Genomic DNA, 19,710 nt, shown 5'->3' with positions numbered 1-19,710 from the left:
TCCAACATGACTTCTCTTATGTTCTTACGGGATGGATAAGCCATTGGCCTGATCCAACATGGCTTCTCTTATGTTCTTATGGAATGGATAAGCCATTGGCCTGATCCAACATGGCTTCTCTTATGTTCTTATGGGATGGATAAGCCATTGGCCTGATCCAACATGGCTTCTCTTATGTTCTTATGTGTTGAACCCTCAGCCTCTCCTAGGGGTTCATTATCCCTTCTGCCTGTTTACAAAGTAATATTTACATTCAACCTGGAACTTCAGTTCTCCCTTCTCCTCCTTCCAGGTGCTTTTGAACTCCCTGGTCCCCAGTGTGAGAATCACGGCGCTAACTGATTTATGGTTTTACAGTTCGCTTTATCAGCTCCATAATTAAAAATATCCTTGTACTATGGAATCCTATGACAAACTGTAAATTGGAAAATAAATTAGATTAGAAGAAGAAGATAGGAGAGCCAGTTTGGTGTAGTGGTTAAGTGTACGGACTCTTATCTGGGAGAACCAGGTTTGATTCCCCACTCCTCCACTTGCACCTGCTAGCATGGCCTTGGATCAGCCATAGCTCTGGCAGAGGTTGTCCTTGAAAGGGCAGCTGCTGTGAAAGCCCTCTCCAGCCCCACCCACTTCACAGGGTGTCTGTTGTGGGGGAGGAAGGTAAAGGAGATTGTGAGCTACTCTGAGACTCTTCGGAGTGGACGGCGGGATATAAATCCATTATCTTCATCTACCTCACAGGGTTTCTATTGTGGGATAGGAAGGGAAAGGAGATTGTGAGCTGCTCTGAGGCTCTTCGGAGTGGAGGGCGGAATATAAACCCAATATTTTCTTCTTCTTCTAGTCCCAAAGGGCTAGAGCAGGGGTGGCCAAACTGTGGCTCAGGAGTCACATGAAGCTTTTTCACACACATTATGTGGCTCTTGTAGCCGCCACTGCCCCATCAGCCGGCTTGGAGAAGGTATTTTTCCTCTTTAAATCACTTCTCCAAGCCAAGCCAGTTGGCAGCTTGGAGAACACATTTAAAGTTAAAGTTGGTTTCTTTCCACCTCTTCCTCCCCAAAAATCTATTTTCCTCCTTCCCTCCCTTGCAGCTCTCAAACATCTGATGTTCACGTCTTGTGGCTCTCAAACATCTGACGTTTATTCTAGGTGGCTCTTGGGTTAAGCAAGTTTGGACACCCCTGCTGCAGGAGGACTGGCTACATCAGGGGTGTGTGGGCTAAAATGCAAGGGAGTTCCTGCTTAAAAAAAAAAACCCTGCATCCAGTGTTCCCTCTAAGCTGTGGAGTCTTGTGAGCAAAAATTCTACTTTGTGAGCTGCTGCAACAATTCGTTTGCTCTGGGACAGGGGTGGCCAAACTTGCTGCACATAAGAGTCACAGAGAAGAAATGTCAGATGTTTGAGAACCGCAAGACATGAAAGTCAGATGTTTGAGAGCCACAAGACATGAATGTCAGATGTTTGAGAGCTGCAAGACATGAACGTCAGATGTTTGAGAGCCACAAGGGAGGAACGGAAGGAGGACAAATAGAAAGAAAGGTGGAACGAACGCAAATATATGGGGGAGGGAGAAGGGGGGGAAGGTGGAAAAAAAGCAACTTTAACTTTAAATGCATTCTCCTAGCTGCTGTCTGGCTTGGCTTGGAGAAGTGATTTAAAGAGAGAAACGACTTCTCCAAGGTGGCCAATGGAGCAGTGAGGGCTTTGAGAGCCACAGGATATATGTGAAAGAGCCACAGTTTGGCCACCCCCGTCCTGGAACTTACAGTAGGCCCTATAAGAAGAACCCTGTAAGCTCTTGGAGGATTGGCTACATCAGGGGTGGGGTGTGGCCTAATATGCAAAGGAGTCCCTGCTACAAAAAAAGCCCTGCTTGAATGGGAGACCACCAAGAAATACCAGAGCTGGGAGGCAGGGGCAGACTTTATTCACCCCCCCCCCCCGCTCCATGAATATCACCCAGGCCCCAGCAGGAGGCAGAAGAGGTCATCATGACTTCCAGGCACAGGCGCACAAACTCACACACAAATGCAAAAATCCACCTTCCTTCCCCCCAAAAAAGAAAAGAAATTGCAGTACGGGGTTGATGGTAGTAATACGAATTTGTATAAAGTGTTCTGTAAATATTCCATGAATAACGCTTGTAACATGCTTTGAATTTGTAACAGGAACTCCTTTTCATTTTAGGTCACTCCCCCCCTCCCCCGCCCAATGTAGTCAATCCTCCAGGAGCTTCCCTGTACAAAGAGGCCCTGTACAAAGAGCCCTGTAAGCCCCAGGAATATTGGCTACATCAGGGGTGTGCGGCCTGATATGCAAAGGAGTTCCTGCTACAAAAAAAGCCCCAGAACTTGCTAAGCACTGCATGAATGCTAAGAACATGCACAGATGTGCCTTGTGTGCTTTCTTGCCCTGTGCTGGAGGCATCAGAGGTGAAAGCTAGTCTGCAGGTCACAGTGTCCCTGGTAAATGAATTCTGGGATATGATCCCACTGCCTTTTGCTGCCAGACTCCACTGTTCCAGCTGGGGTGCCAAGCAGCCAAAGGGCATAATGGAAAACACTTGTTTTGACGGCTTTCTCTGCTTTACTGGTGCAAACTTCTTCACCTACAAAAGCTTCTCCAATAAGCAGCTTGGAGTGCATTTCCTACCCTTTTGATGGGGTGCAGTTCTCCTTGCCCACACCGCCTTTCTGGCCCTCCTGCTAGGAAGGCCTTACTGTAAGCTGCTGGGAAGAAGTCCAGGTTGTTGAGAAGCAAGGGCGAGAAAGTGCCCCAAGAAGGAGCTGGTGTTGCTGCCCTGCTGAAGGAGCACAGCCAACCAAAAAAGAGTTGCCCGGGATGTGAAGCTGGAGGACAAACAAAAGCACTGTGTGCAGAAGACTCCTGAAGCAAAATGAGCACTAAGAATTAAAAATTGCAGATTTGTACCCTGCCCTTCTCTCTGAATCAGAGTCTCAGAGCGGCTTTCAATCTCCTTTATCTATTTCCCCCACAACAGACACCCTGTGAGGTGGGTGGGGCTGAGAGGGCTCTCACAGCAGCTGCCCTTTCAAGGACAACTCCTAGGAGAGCTATGGCTGACCCAAGGCCATTCCAGCAACTGCAAGTGGAGAAGCAGGGAATCAGGGAAGCTTCTGGGAGAGCTCTCTCAGCCCCGCCTACTTCACAGGGTGTCCATTGTGGGGGGAGAAGATATAGGACAGGGGTATCAAACATGTAGCCTGGGCACCAATTCAGGCCCCTGGGAGGCTCCTATCAGGCCCTTAAGCAACTGGCTTTTGCTTCCATCTCCCTCTCTCTTGCTCCCTTCTGCACTACAGTTTGCTTTGCGATGTTCTCAATCGCACAGCAGGGCTACTGAGCCAAGCCTCTCTTCCTTTTGTTGGCTGAGGCTCCTCCCCATCCTTGTCCCCTGGGGAAGGAATGAAAGAGCCAGAGCTTCCTTTGCCCAGTTCCCTGGATCCCATGGGAGAGATACAAAGAAAGCACCTTTAAGACCAACGAGAACTATTGTTTTAAAGGGGTTTTTTTTTTAAAAAAAAATCATAATTGTGTTTGTTTATGGCCTTTATAAAGTTTCTATCTCTGCTACTAATTTTAAATAAGAACACACATGGCCTGGTCCGACATGGCCCGGCCCAACAAGGTCTCATTTATGTCAGATCCGGCCCTCAAAACAAATGAATTTGACACCCCTGAATAGGAGATTGTAAGCTGCTCTGATTCAGAGAGAAAGGTGAGGTATAAATCTGCAGTCTTCTTCAGTCACGGGGAAGGAAAGTGGAGAAGGCCATGGTAGGCCGGAAAAGGACAGCCCCTCCAGCCGCAGGCACAGTGGCCAGGGGCTCCAGCCCTAAGTCAGGGGACAGGGCCCTCACAGCCCCACCCCTCCCTGGCTCCGGGCCAGAGTGAGATCCAGGATGCAGTGGGGCAGCACGCACCTCAGCCTAGCCGGGCCTCCGCCCTGCCTCACACAGATCCTCAGTGACTGTGGCTGGAGCCTCTCTATCCAGAGGACATGGAAGAAGGGAGGCATAGGCAGAAAAGGATGGGTGGGTGGGCCCAGGGTCTCCTCAGCCTTGCAAAGCCTGCCCTGCTAGAGAGTTCTGTCACCACCCTTGGCCCACTGGCCTGCCAACTATTACTGTAAAAAAGTTTTCCTAATATCCAGCCGGTACGTTCCCGTCCTTAATTGAAACCCGTTCTTGCGAGTCCTCTCCTCTGCTGCCAACAGGAAGAGCTCCCTGCCCTCCTCTAAGGGACAGCTCTTCAAACGCTTCAAGAGAGCAATCATATAGATACTTGTGCCATAGTGGCAGCTGCTTCCAAAACAATGGGTATGAAAAAAACAAATGCACAGCCAATCAGATTTCCAGTGGCCAATCAGAAGCCTTGCAAGGTAAAAGCCCTACTTGGCCCTGCCCGCTTTCTAAAAATACATGGTGGCAAGGGGTCAGGGGTACTGTGATGCTCACGGTAACGTATTGAGGACCCCGGCACAGGTCCCCTATGTAGTAGTTACAGACCAGGGGTGGCCAAACTGTGGCTTGGGAGCCACGTGCGGCTCTTTCACACATATTGTGTGGCTCTGGAAGCCCCCACTTCCCCAGTTTGGAGAAGGCATCTGCCTTTTCAAGTTACTTCTCCAAGCCAAGCCAGCTGGTGGCTTGGAGAATGCATTTAAAGTTGCCTTTTTCCACCTCTCCCTCCTCCCTACCTATTTGCCTTCCTGTCTTGCGGCTCTCCAACATCTGAAGCTCATGTCTTGCGGCTCTCAAACATCTGACATTTATTCTGTGTGGCTCTTATATTCAACAAGTTTGACCACCCCTGTTACAGACCCCGCTTGCCAGCTCCAAAGAGAATCATTTGAATCAACCATTCAGCAGAGAGCAACCATCTGATAAGGATATTCAAGTCACTGCAATGACGTCCAATAAGGGAACATGCGCTGAAATTAGTGGCGGGGGTCAGGGACAATTAGCTCACCGGGTGCATTTCCACGAATAAACCGTGCTTCTCCTCACTGGGGTGAAGGCCGTCCACCGTCTCCAACAGCTCTGGGTCAGCGTTCAAGAAGTGAGGCTGGGACAGGAACAAGGGTACGTCTTGAAAAAGAAAGAAACCACAACGCCGTTGTTGTTTCTGGAGAGCGCACAAGATGACCAGCATTTGCACTTTTCGATATTCTGCTTCCATCGCTCTTATAGCAGACAAAGATAGGGGGGCGGGGGGAAACGTGAATACCTCACATGCTTTTCTAAAACTATAAGATTATTTTTTAAAAATGTTAATACATCCTTCTCTCCTCTGCATGCAAGAAAGCGCTGCAGGGCCATTCTCTGGGAAAGCAGAGGGGGCGCAAAATTCCCGACGTACAGTTCTTCCAACACCACTGAACAAGCAGACCACATCAAGCAATTCCTTCGGTGCCAGAAGCCTTCCTCTGTGTTGAGAGAAGCAAAAAACCTTGCCCTAAATCATCTTTGTCTTTGCTCTCTGGATGCAACGTTTGTAACAGCGGCACACATTCGAGGTAGGGTTTCCAGCCTCCGGGTGATGCCTGAAGATCTCCCACTATATCACAATTGATCTCCAGATGAGATTAGGATCAAGTTTGCCTGGAGAAAATGGCTCCCTTGGAGGGAGGAGGACTCTACCGTGCTGAGGTCACTCCCCTTCTCAAACCCCGCCTCTCCCGTGCTCTGCTCACTAAAATCTTCAGGTATTTTCACTAAATCTCCAGGCATTTCCCAACCCAGAGCTGGCAACCCTAATTCGAGTCCAGCAGCACCCCAGAGATGAACAAGAATTCCCTTTTGTCAGAGGAAAGCTTTGACTCTCGAAAGTTTATATCCTGAATATCTTGTAGGTCTCTTAGGATACCCTGGATTCAAATCTTACTCTAAATACAAAAAAACCCACCAGAGTTAAACAACATTTAGGAAAGATAACCAAGTATCTATATCAAGGGTGGCCAACAGTAGCTCTCCAGATGTTTTTTGCCTACAACTCCCATCAGCCCCAGCCATTGGCCATGCTGGCTGGGGCTGATGGGAGTTTGTAGGCAAAAAAAATCTGGAGAGCTACCGTTGGCCACCCCGATCTATATTATGACTGAGTAAACCACAAGAAGTCAAAGGTAATAGAGCTTGTTGCAGTGAAGAAAAGATATGACGCCTAGTTTGTTTAACTGATGGCTCCGTGGAAAAATTGTATACTTATGAGCGAGAGAGCAGAGGAAGGCTTTGAAACCACCAGCAAGTTCTAGATAAGAGAACATAAGAGAAGCCATGTTGGATCAGGCCAATGGCCCATCCAGTCCAACACTCTGTGTCACACAGTGGCAAAAAAAATTATATATACACACACACACTGTGGCTAATAGCCACTGATGGACCTCTGCTCCATATTTTTATCTAAACCCCTCTTGAAGGTGGCTATGCTTGTGGCCGCCACCACCTCCTGTGGCAGTGAATTCCACATGTTAATCACCCTTTGGGTGAAGAAGTACTTCCTTTTATCCGTTTTAACCTGGCTGCCCAGCAATTTCATCGAATGTCCACGAGTTCTTGTATTGTGAGAAAGGGAGAAAAGTACTTCTTTCTCTACTTTCTCCATCCCATGCATTATCTTGTAAACCTCTTATCATGTCACCCCGCAGTCGACGTTTCTCCATGCTAAAGAGTCCCAAGCGTTTCAACCTTTCTTCATAGGGAAAGTGTTCCAGCCCTTTAATCATTCTAGTTGCCCTTTTCTGGACTTTCTCCAATGCTATAATATCCTTTTTGAGGTGCGGCGACCAGAACTGCACACAATACTCCAAATGAGACCGCACCATCGATTTATACAGGGGCGTTATGATACTGGCTGATTTGTTTTCAGATGTGGCGAGTTCTCTCTTTCTCTTTTGGATTTATTCTGCCATGAGCGTTCTGTCTCTTTCCGACATTATTGAAGCCTTAACAACTCAAGCAAGACGAATTTCCAAATCAACAGAAGCTGCGGCTTGGAATTAAAAGTGGGACCGATGACCCTTTAAGATACAGTAACCCACGAAACAACGCTATCGTGAACAAACTTTTTGTAGCTGTGTGTTGGTACTAACTGATTACCTTTGACTTCTTGTGGTTTACTCAGTCATAATGTAGATACTTTGTTATCTTTCCTAAGTGTTGCTTAACTCCGGTGGGGGTTTTTTTGCAATTTATAGTATCATTAGTACACCGGTTGCTGTTTGATTTTGTATATCTTGGATTCAAATCTAGCTTGTTTACCGCAGACCAGCCATGGCCATTCTCCTGAAGATGGCTGAGAAGCTTCCCCCACTGCATACCAAATGTACTTCCCCCTGTTTTCCAAGGCTGAGAACTGGAAATCCATCTTTTCTGCAAACTTAGAGGAAGGTGTTGGGTGGATTTGCTGGTTCCTGGGCAGTCAAAGATAAGCTCTTGCCAACCCCTGAAATACTTTCTCTTTTTTAAAAAAGAGAGAAGACGAAAATAGAAGCACGTGATTATTAACAGGAAAAGAAAAGGTCCCTTGTGCAAGCACCAGTTGTTTCCGACTCTGCGGTGACGCTGATTTCACAACATTTTCACGGCAGACTTTTTACGGGGTGGTTTGCCATTGCCTTCCCCAGTCTTTTACACTTTCCCCCCAGCAAGCTGGGGACTCATTTGACCGACCTCGGAAGGATGGAAGGCTGAGTCAACCTTGGGCCGGCTACCTGAATCCAGCTTCCGCCGGAATCGAACTCAGGTCATGAGCAGAGAGTTCAGACCACAGTATTGCAGAACTGCTGCTTTACCACTCTGCGCCACGGTGGCGCTGATTATTAACAAGGAGTGTTTTAAAACGTTGGTAAAGTGCCTGGAATAGGTACAACGGGTAAGATCAGACTGCTGCTTGTTGATAGAGACAGTGTGGTACAGTGGTTAAGAACGGAGAACTCTAATCCACAGAATTTATTTATTAGACTTATATCCCGCCCTCCCCGTCGAGTCTGCTCAGGGCGGTTCACATTCAGGGTCATAAAAACCAATATCAATATAAGCCAAGCATAAAAATAAGAATACATCATAAATAAAATATATAAAACATAACGTAAAACAATGTCAGAAGCAGCCCCGTGGTGCAGAGTGGTAAAGCAGCAGTGCTGCAGTACTGTGGTCTGAACTCTGGGGAGGGACAGTGGCTCAGTGGCAGAGCATCTGCTTGGGAAGCAGAAGGTCCCAGGTTCGATCCCTGGCATCTCCACTGAAAAAGGGTCCAGGCAAGTAGGTGTGAAAAACCTCAGCTTGAGACCCTGGAGAGCCGCTGCCAGTCTGTGAAAGCAATGTCACTCCAGAGTTGGAAACGACAGGTGCTTGCACAGGGGACCTTTCCTTTTCCAAAACAATGTCAGGTGTTATTTCGATCTAGTAACGGAATATACTGATGTTTTAGTCGATACTGGCTGTCCTATTAAAAGAAAAGGGAGGGAGTATTGCTCACACAGGGCATCTGTTGTGAGGAGAGGAAGAGAAGGGGACTGTAAACTACTTTGAGAGTCCTTTGGGTACAGAAAAGCAATGTATAAAGCCCAACTCTTCTTCATAAGTATACCATCTGCCATGCAATTTGCAAAGCTGGGTAGGACCTCTTTGAAAGAGTATCTCGAACTCCTCGGTGTCTGAAGATGCCTGATCTTGCTTGACTCTTAATAGCAGCTTAGCCTCATGCGTGATTGCAGTCCCCAGGTCAAAAGGAAGAACGGAGGTCATAAAAAAGTTTCTGAAGATAATGGCTGCAAGGGCGATCCACACAGAAGCCTCTGCAGCCGGCAGATGGAACCACATTTAAAGGGACCTCCAGCCATTGTTATTCCACCCCATAAAAAAGATCGTAGAGCAGGGTTGGGCAAACTTGCTTAACTTAAGAGCCACACAGAATGAATGTCAGATGTTTGAGAGTCGCAAGGGAGGAAGGGTGGAAAGAAAGCAACTTCAACTTTAAATGCATTCTCCAAGCTGCTGGCTGGCTTGACAAAGTGATTTAAAGAGACAAAATGCCTTCTCCTGAATCTCCAATTAAGAGGCCCTCTGTGAGGCTAAACGCCCTGCTCCCCCAGAGGGATGAATGTGAATGGCAACAGGCTCTTTCCGTACTGCAGCTGTTACTCATTGGCCTCTCAGCCTACGTAGCCCTTATCATCTTTGAGGCTGGAGCTAGAGATGTGGTAGTTAGCTTCTCATGAGAACCTGCAGCCCACAGGACGGGAGAGAGGAGGTCAGGAGTGGTGAGGTAATTTTCTAGAGGGTTCCAGCCAGAACAGGTCCTGATTGGATACCTTCATCACCTGATGCTGCTTGGCCAAAAATGCTATAATTGAGCTACCAGCCTGGAAAAGATGTCTAGACTGGATTCGGAGGGACTGAAGACCTGGACTCCGATATGTTTGTATTGCAGCAGATAGCAACATAGAGAACTCACCAGCTGCAGCCTTTGACTCTTGGACTTCAGGTCTGTGCCATCTAACGCAGGTCTTGGAAAATGCGTTAGACCAGGGTTTCCCAAACTTTTCTTTCCCATGGCCCGGTTATTCTTACACTTCTCCTTCGTGGCCCACTAAAATTTGGGGGTGGAGCCGGGAGACTTTGGGGGTGGAGCCAGGAGACAGGAATTATGTCATTTCCTGTGGTGTCAAGGACCAAGTGATGTCACTTCCGGGGCACATTGAACCAAAACTCCACCTTTTCCTGTGATGCCACTTCCAGGGCACTCCCCCAAGCCTGCCTCTTCTTCGGAAGTAAATTCATTTTCAGAAAAATCTCTCTGAAACTCATGCTGAGCCAAAATGGGGGTGGAAAGTGGGCGGTCCTCTCTTTCCACCCCCACACCTGCATGCACCTATTTGTTTGTGTATTCTTCTCCAGCTTGCAAGCACTCCTAATGCCCATGTTCAATTGCCTGCACCACCTACACATCCCTTCCTCAACAGCACTGACCAGTGAATGCAGTTGGGCTGTTGCCATTGCCATCAGGAATGCCAGCACTGTGTACCACCCACACTGGGCCCTGGCAGCTGCTCTACGTCAAAATATGCTGTCACATTTAGTAGGCCCTTCCTTCAGCTGCTACTACTGGAACCTTGCCTCAAGCTACAACTAAGCTTGCTTGGTTTCAAGAAAATCTTTTGACAGCTATTTTTCATACTTTTCTTTGGTTGAAGCACGGGGAAATTGCTATAAAAGGTAGCAGAGAATTGTATTAAAATTAATGAATTAATTTCAAGTTATATGAAATTCAAACAAGCTTTTCTGCAGTTATCCCCAAAAGGATATTTATGAGGGGCTTGCAGCTTTTTACTGGCTGTGTTTCCCATGCCTTTAAAAGCAACCTGTTGTGCAGATACTTAGTCAGTGAACTTCTTTCATCCTTTTTACTATCTCCAGGAGGAGTTCAATTTTGGTGTCAGACAGCTGTTAAAAGCAGGGCCAATAAAATGGTGCCAAGTTCATAGTACCATCTCTTCCAGTACTGTTGAGATATACTGCAGTAATCTCCAATAATCTCTTTCTGCCCCATACCTCTTACTCTCACTCACACAGAAATCTCATAGAAGGCCACCTGGCTACAAATGGGGGTGCCAACTTTTCATTGGCAGAACTCCTATGTCTGCAACAACAATATGATGAACAGAAAAGTTTCATCTGGTAAAAATGGAAGGAAAGAAAGAAAGAGAAAGGGAAAGAGTGAAATGGAAGGAAAGGAAAAGAAAAGAAAGACATGGAAAGAAAAAACATAAACACAAGAGGAGCCATGTTGGATCAGGTCAGGGAACTATCCAGTCCAAAATTCCCTCATACAATGCCCAAAAAGCACCAGAATGTCCACCAGTGGGGCCAGGGCACTAGAAGCCCTCCCACTGTTGGTTCCCCCCCTCCCAGCACCAAGAATACAGACAGAGCATCACTTGCATTAGACAGTTACACTAGTTTTGATTTCCTGCTGTATGACTTTAGAGCAGGGGTGGCCCAACCTGCTTAATGTAAGAGCCACCTAGAATGAATGTCAGATGTCTGAGAGCCACAAGGCAGGAAGGAAGATAGATGCGGGGAGGGAGGGAGAGGTGGAAAGAAAGCAACTTTAAATGCATTCTCCGAGCCAGTCAACCAGGTGGTGAGGACTTTGAGAGCCACACAATATGCGTGAAAGAGCCACATGTGGCTCCTGAGCCGCAGTTTGGCCACCCCTGGTATAGAGCCTACTGTAAGCTCTTGGAGGATTCGCTACATCAGGGGTGTGTGGCCTAATATGCAAAGGAGTTCCTGCTACAGAAAAGCCCTGCTGGTTAGTATTTAGATGGGAGACCACCAACGAAGCCAGGGCCACCACGCAGACAATGGCAAGCCAGCTCTGTTTCTTGCCTGGGAAACCCTACAGCAGGGATGGCCAAACTTACTTAATGCAAGAACCACACAGAGGAAGGAAAGGGAGAGGTGGAAAGAAAGCAACTTTAAATGGATTCTCCAAGCCTTCAGCTGGCTTGGCTTGGTGAAGTGATTGAAAGAGAGAAATCCAAGCTGGCTAACAGGGTGGTGGGGCTCTCCAAGCTGGCCAACAGGGTGGTGGGGGTATCCCGAGCAGCAGTTTGGCCACCCTGGCCTTAGAGGGTCGCCATGAGCCCCCTGCAACTAGATGGCGCTTTCTACCATGAAGAGTTTCCCAAACGAGAACTGCCCCGCCCAAAAGAACGCCAGTTCGAACGGCCCTACAGCTGACCCTACAGTTGCCTCCTTCAGACTTTAAAACGAACAACATCCGTCAGACATACTTAGCTGACAGGAGCTCATGTTCTGGATTCCCGACTGCCGGCACGGGCAGAAGCCTTCGTTGGGCGGATAGTCCGTTCCGTTTGCAAACAACGTCTTGGGAGCCACGTAACGGTATATCGGCAAGCCTCTGAATTCCCCCGGCTCCTTGTACTGCAGAGCCAAAGATCTGAAAGACAAGATTTCAATAGAAAACTCACTCCTTGAATGCTAGAGATGCCTGAAGGATAAAACAGTCGTGAACTGGCCAGAGTGTCAAGCGTCTTGCCGTTTGAACTGTTCTGATTTTTTTCTCCTTGCTCTTTCGCTCTGCTGTGCCTGTCTCTTTGCAACAGTTATCAAGAAGACTCTGCCAGCCTGGGCGGTTGTCTAGGCAACCAAGGTCAACTGCCCAGTCTAGTAACACCTGGGCATGTCTGCAAGGGGAGGGGTTTTCCCCGCATTTGCTTCCCACGCATCTTTAAAATGGAACGGCTATATTGAAAGTATAAAAGGGGTCCTAAGACTGGCCCCGCCAGTCTTTGCAAAGTCTGCCATGCCTATGCACGGTTGTCAGGAGTTAATAAACGGCCATTAAAGGAATGGACTGTTTGTGATTCTTGAACTACTGGGGTCTTGACACCGAGTCCCATTGGAGTGTGGCTGGAAATTCTCTCCACACTGAATCCTTAATACACCAAGCCGCCTGCTCTTCTCATTCTCTTCTGGCTCTTCTCCCATTGGCCATTTTATTCTGACCTTACAGAGAAACCGAGGCAGAGAGAACACAGCTGGGCATTTTAATCTACTTGAGTTTATGCTGTTGGCTTTATTACTGATTTTGACACTTGCAATTGTTCTTTTGGACTTGGGTCAGCCATAGCTCTGGCAGAGGTTGTCCTTGAAAGGGCAGCTGCTGTGAGAGTCTTCTCAGCCCCACCCACCTCACATTCATGAGATCGTGAGGTGCTCTGGGATTCAGAGTGGAGGGCAGAATATAAATCCAATGTCATCATTATTATACAATGAAATAATTATACAATTCATAGCCTGGTTGCTAACAGGCCACGGATGGTACCGGTCCACGGCCCAGGGGTTGCGGATCAGCTCATCGCTCCGTGGGGAGATGAAGCAACTCAAGCAGCAGCTAAGCTGGGTTTTCTTAATATAAAGCCACAAAAAACTGGAAAAATAACAAAAAAGACTGAACGTTATTTCAAAAATATATGTGATTAATCAAATGCCTCTTAAACAATACAATCATGAATATCACTATAAATTCCAAAAAAAAAAGCTAATGTTGCAGAGAACAAGTTTACACCGTCCTTTCAGTTCAGATTTCAAGTGCAGATTATTTTAATTTTTCAAAGATAAGAACATAAGAGAAGCCATGTTGGATCAGGCCAGTGGCCCATCCAGTCCAACACTCTGTGTCACATAAGAACATAAGAGAAGCCCTGTTGGATCAGGCCAGGGGCCCCTCCAGTCCAACACTCTGTGTCACATAAGAACATAAGAGAAGCCATGTTGGATCAGGCCACTGGCCCATCCAGTCCAACACTCTGTGTCACACAGTGGCAAAAAAATTTATATATACACACACACTATGGCTAATTAGCCACTGATGGACCTGTGCTCCATATTTTTATCTAAACCCCTCTTGAAGGTGGCTATACTTGTGACCGCCACCACCTCCTGTGGCAGTGAATTCCACATGTTAATCACCCTTTGGGTGAAGAAGTACTTCCTTTTATCTGTTTTAACCTGTCTGCTCAGCAATTTCATGGAATGCCCACGAGTTCTTGTATTGTGAGAAAGGGAGAAAAGTACTTCTTTCTCTACTTTCTCCATCCCATGCATTATCTTGTAAACCTCTATCATGTCACCCCGCAGTCAACGTTCCTCCAAGCTAAAGAGTCCCTTCTGTTGCAGGTGTTCTATTAAAACTTCCATCTTTTTAAACATGATGAACGGAAAGGACGGTGTAAACTTGTTCTCTCGCACATTTGCCTTTTTTTGGAATTTATAGTGATATTAATGATTATATTGCTTAAGAGCCATTTGATTAATCACATATCTTTTTGAAATAATTTTCAGTCTTTTTCGTTATTTTTTCCACCGTTTTTTGCAGCTTTATATTACATCTCTCTTCTGTGGGACTCTAGGTTTCACTATAAGCTGGATTTTCTCGGCACGTCTCCGAGGAGGACAGAACTGGACCAATAAAAATCCTGCCGGCCCTGAATTTTTTTCACATCATCCCGTCGCACAACTTCTATTGGCGTAACAGCACACATCCAAATGCGATTGCGATAGAATCTATGGACAAAAGGGACTTCCCTTCCGAGAAGCATAGTAAAGGGATTTTGCTCCCGACTGAATGATTTCACACTGATTTGAGACTAAAGGAAAGATCTTAGGACCTTCAGAGCGACCCTCTAAAAGTTGCTTAACGTAAGAGCCACACAGAATAATCATCAGATGTTTGAGAGCTGTAAAGCATGAACATCAGGTGTTTGAGAGCCGCAAGATGAGGGAGGAAGGGAGGGATGGAAGAAGAAAGGAAGGAAGGCAAATAAATGGGGAGGGAGAGGTGAAAAAGAAAGCAACTTTAAATGCATTCTCCAAGCTGCCAGCTGGCTTGGCTTGGAGAAGTGAGTTAAAGAGACAGATGCCTTCTCCAAGTTGGCTGATGGGGCAGTGGGGGCTTCGAGAGCCACACAAATTGTGTAGAAGAGCCACACGCGGCTCCCAAGCCACAGTTTGGCCACCCCTGCTCTAAAGCATGGGTGTCAAACGTAGGGTCCATGGGCCAAATCAGGCCCCCAGAGGGCTCCTATCAGGCCCCTGACCAACTGGCTGCCATCTGCTTCTTTCTCCCTCCTCTCTTGCTTCCTTCTGCATCGCAGCTTGCTTTGCAAGGCTTGCTCAGTCACACAGGAGCTACAGAGAAAAACCTCTATTTTCTTCATTGGCTGAGGCTCCTCCCTTGGGGAGGAAGGGGAGAAGGGGGAGCTTGCTTTGCCAGGCTCTCTCAATTGCACAGCAGAACTACTGAGCCAAGCCTCTCTTCCTTCTACTGGCTGAGGCTCCTCCCCCTCCTGATCCCCTGGGGAAGGAAGGAAAGAGCCAGAGCTTCCTTGGCCCAGTTCACTGGATCCCATGGGAGAGATACAAAGAAAGCACCTTTAAGTCCAAAAAGTGCTAACTTTTTAAGCATGTTTTAAGTTTTTTTTTTTAAATTGTTTTTGTCTGTGTCCTTTATAAAGTTTATACCTGTTCTACCTAATCTTAAATAGGTATACACATGACCTGGCCCAACATGGCCTGGCCCAGCAAGGTCTCATTTATGTCAGATTCGGCCCTCGTGAGTTCAACATCCCTGTTCTAAAGGTTGCAGGAAAACAACATGAATATTAGGGTTTGCAGAATCTTTCGGGATCAAGTGCCGTGTTCTACTGGAGAAAGTTTTCCTTCCAGACGTTTCGTTCTCAGCTGCGGAGAACATCCTCAGTGGCAATTGGTTTGTGGATGTGCCCATTGTTTGGTGGGGCTTCCTGGAAGAAGGAAGCCCCACCAAACAATGGGCACATCCACAAACCAATTGCCCTTTCATCACACCCCCTCCAGCCTAGAAATATAAGCTCTCCAGCAGCCCTGGCCCCACTCAATGCACAGCAGCCAAGAAGGTCAGAGCGCCTGCTCCGGCTGCAACGCCACTGAGGATGTTCTCCGCAGCTGAGAACGAAACGTCTGGAAGGAAAACTTTCTCCAGTAGAACACGGCACTTGAGCCCGAAAGATTCTGCAAACCCTAATGATGTTACCAGCCGTGAAAACCTGAAATCTTTGATAACATGAAGATTGTCATAAAATTTACAACGCAAGAGAACATGACAAAATTTCTCTAAGGGCCTGGCTCTTTCTATTCTGAGGAATCCTCCTGAAACAGGCCTTTGTTGTGGGGGGGGGGGGTTGTTTGCCTTCCTCTGGGCACAGAGCAGGGGGTCACTAGGGGTGCCATTGAAATTTTTAAGGATCGGAATGATTGCAATCACACCGTGTTTTATTGGAACAAAAGTGTGAGTCCAGCGGCACCTTTAAGACAAACAACATTTTATTCTGCGTATCAGTGTCGTGTGGATGCACACTTCCTCAGACACAATGAAACAGAAGTCACCAACTTTACATATAGGCAGAGGGTGAGGCGGGTGTCGCCAGGAAGCGCTAAGTAGAGTCAAGATGCAAAAGTAACTGAACAATAAATATAAAGCTAAGAATGGATAAAGGCAACCAGTAAAACCCATGAATAGCAGCAAATCAGCAGCTAATAAAAGTCACTCATGGTACTGACTGTACCAGTTGCCTTTTGAGGAGCAAAGTGTACACAGAAGTCTGTGTTGTAACTGCACAGAATAAGACATATGGTACTATTGAGTGTTAGATAAACAGTTTTTCAAGGAGGGTTTTGCCCCCACTTCCTGAGTTTCCCAGAAGCTTGAGTTCCTATAAAGTCAGCTTTGCAGCTGGCTTACCTACAGGCAAGGGCTAAACAGTGCCAACGCCTTCTGAGAACATATGTAATTAGTAATGGTTTTAATTAATTTATTTATCTTAATGTGTTTTAACTGTATTTTATTGTATAATTGTATTTATTATAATCATGCTACACTCCATGTCTTGTGAGCTGCCCTGAGCTTGCCTTGGTGGGGAGGACGGGATATAAATAAAAGTTTATTATTATTATTATTATTATTATAACATAAGGAGCTCAAAGACTGAGGGTTCCAGATACTCATTTAGACTGTCTTGAATTAGGACTCTTCCTTCTTTCCACATTTTGTTCAATGAGAAATGGATTTATAATAATTTATACAAAGCGAACACATGACTCGTCTCTTTCAATCTAAAAACATAAGAGCATAAGAACATAAGAAGAGTCCTGGTTGAACAGACCAGTGCTTGACCTAGTCCAGCATCCTGTCTCACACAGTGGCCAGCCATTTCCTCTGGATGGCCAAGAACAGGGCACAAATGCTGAGGCCTTCATAAGAACATGAGAAGAGCCCTGCTGGATCAGACCAGTGGTCGATCTAGTTCAGCCTCCTGTCTCACACAGTGGCCAGCCAATTCCTCTGGAGGGCCAACAACAGGGCATAGAGGCCGGGACCTTCCCTTGATAAGAACATAAGAACAGCCCTGCTGGATTAGATAGTCCATCCAGTCCAGCATCCTGCCTCACACAGTGGCCAGCCAGTTCCTCTGGAGGGCCAACAACAAAGCATAGAGGTTGAGACCTTCCCCTGATAAGAACATCAGAAGAGCCCTGCGGGATCAGACCAGTGGTCCATCTAGTTCAGCACCCTGTCTCCTATAGTGGCCAGCCAATTCCTCTGGTTGGCCAACAACAAAGCATAGAGGCCAAGGCCTTCCCTTTCTATTGCCTCCTTGATCTGGGATTTAGAGGTTTGGTGCCTCTGAACGTGGAGGTTCCTCTCAGCCACCGTGACTAGTAGCCACTGATCTCTTCTTCATGAACCTAGCTAATCCCCCTTTAAAGCTGTCTAGACCTGTGGCCATCACCACATCCTTTGGCAATGAATTCTACATTTTAATCGCTTGCTGTATAAAGAAGTATTTCGTGTTGTTCATCCTGAATCTACTTCTGTTGATACAGCCCAAAACTGAATGTGCCTTTTTAGCTGGTGCACCACATTGCTGACTTATGTTCAGTGTACAGTCCACTAAGCCTCCTAGAGCTTTTTCTCACATACTACTGCCAAGACAAGTCTCCCCCATCCTATATTTATATATTTGATTTCTCCTACCTAAATGCAGAACCACGGGTGTATGTAGACCAAATATATGTTTTCTTGGAACACATGGAATTCACTGCCACAGGAGGTGGCGGCGGCTGCAAGCACGGACAGCTTCAAGAGGGAATTGGATACGCATATAAACTTTACATATATTTGGCCTACATACACCCATGGTATATATTATAACCAAGACAGTTTTAGGGGAAGGTAGATCAGAGTTTCATACTCCCAATCGCATATCTGGCAGCCAATTTCTGCTCAACTCACCTGCACGCGTCAATACTGTAGAACTCTAAAGGCGAAGAAGGAGTCATAAAGGGAGGCCAAATTTCCCCAAAAGTTCCATTGATTTGGTTGCATTGGTCGGACCTCCAATAGGACAACTACGGAGACATGAAATTGTAAAGAGGCAGATAAACCAGGCTGGCTGTGCAACACCTTAAAATCCCACCTCACCCCACTTCCCAGATTGCCCCATGGTCCTTTCCCTATGAAGGTTAAAGTGCTTGGGGCTCTTTAGCTTGGAGAAACGTCGACTGAGGGAGTGACATGATAGAGGTTTACAAGATTATGCATGGGATAGAGAAGGAAGAGGAAGAATTACTTTTCTCCCTTTCTCACAATACGAGAACTCGTGGGCATTCGATGAAATTGCTGAGCAGTCGGGTTAGAACGGATCAAAGGAAATTCTTCTTCACCCAAAGGGTGATTAACATGTGGAATTCACTGCCACAGGAGGTGGCGGCGGCTACAAGCATAGCTTCAAGAGGGGATTGGATAAGCATATGGAGCAGAGGTCTATCAGTGGCTATTAGCCACAGGGTATAGATGCCTCTGTCTGGGGCAGTAATGCTCTGTATTCTTGGTGTTGGGGGGGGGGCAACAGCGGGAGGGCTTCTACTGCCCTGGCCCCACTGATGAATCTAATGGACTGGATGGGTCATTGGCCTGATCCAAAATGGCTTCTCTTATGTTCCTTGCATACTTTTCACCCACCCAGGAGCACGGCCACAGCGTTTCCTCCATGCCATCACTGCCCTCATTTCACATCCATGCTTCAGCTTGAAGCATGCAGGCCAGGCATAAACTACACCCAGAAGCTTCTCCAAACATTCAGATCAGTAGTCAAGAATCAAAAGCACTTTCACCAATGACTTCCAGGCATGCAAGCACCACACAAGCACACACTCTTTTTAAAGAGAATTTTTTTTAAAAAAAGGAAAGAAAAAATAGAAACTGCTCTGGGTGTGAGCCCTGGGTTCAAATGCACTCTTGGGCATGGGAGCTCATAGCCGGCTCTGTCCCCGTGCCCCCCCTCCCAGCTTGACGGGAGAACTGTGAGAAGCCTTGAGAATTGTTTAAACTGCTTTAAACTGTTTGTTTTAACGTTTAATTTAACTGTTTTTATTGTTATTCTATTGTTTGTGAGCCGCCCAGAGTCTGCTTCGGTGGGGAGGGCGGGATATAATTCAAATAAACTAAACTAAACTTAAATAAAGAACCAATTCTACAAATCTGCTAATTTGGAATCTCCAGGGCTTTTTTTTTGTAGCAGGAACTCCTTTGCATATTAGGCCACGCACCTCTGATGTAGCCAACCTTCCAAGAGCTTACAGGGCTCTTAATCCCCATCTATTTGCCCTTCCTTCCTTCCTTCCTTTCCTTCCTTCCTTCCTTCCAAATGGCGCTTACATTAAGCCATCCCTGGCTGGGAATAAATCTCTTAAGGATTGTGTTGTAAATGTTGCAAAAATTCCATAGGAGGATCCTCATTTCAACAAGCTACATGCACTAGTATTGCATCAGTGTTAATAATAATAATAATAAACTTTTATTTATATCCCGCCCTCCACGCCGAGGCAGGCTCAGGGCGGCTCACAAGACATGGAGTGTACCATGATTATAATAAATACAATTATACAATAAAACACAGTTAAAACACATTAAGATAAATAAATTAATTAAAACCATTACAAATTGAAAGTGCTACAGTACAGTGTATGTATGTGTATATATATATATATATATCAAGATGGCTAGATGTCACTTCAGGATTCCATCTTATAAGCCAGTTGAAAAAGGACAGTTTT

The 19,710-nt window shown here is 46.5% G+C and overlaps 1 protein-coding gene across 1 annotated transcript in view; it reads right to left on the bottom strand.

Annotated features, from left to right (window-relative positions):
* The window catches only part of SCARB1 (scavenger receptor class B member 1), a 105,725-nt gene that overhangs the window by 36,677 nt on the left and 49,338 nt on the right, over positions 1 to 19,710 (bottom strand). The window contains exons 5-7 of the mRNA XM_060249234.1: positions 17,888 to 18,003; positions 11,826 to 11,992; positions 4,997 to 5,115 (exon numbers count right to left, since the gene is read on the bottom strand). Of these exons, the coding sequence (XP_060105217.1) occupies positions 4,997 to 5,115; positions 11,826 to 11,992; positions 17,888 to 18,003 (402 nt within the window). The remainder of the gene's footprint in view (positions 1 to 4,996; positions 5,116 to 11,825; positions 11,993 to 17,887; positions 18,004 to 19,710) is intronic.

Source organism: Heteronotia binoei, chromosome 11, assembly GCF_032191835.1.
Source record: "Heteronotia binoei isolate CCM8104 ecotype False Entrance Well chromosome 11, APGP_CSIRO_Hbin_v1, whole genome shotgun sequence".
Lineage (NCBI taxonomy): Eukaryota > Metazoa > Chordata > Lepidosauria > Squamata > Gekkonidae > Heteronotia > Heteronotia binoei.
This window is presented reverse-complemented; position numbering and strand designations above follow the sequence as displayed.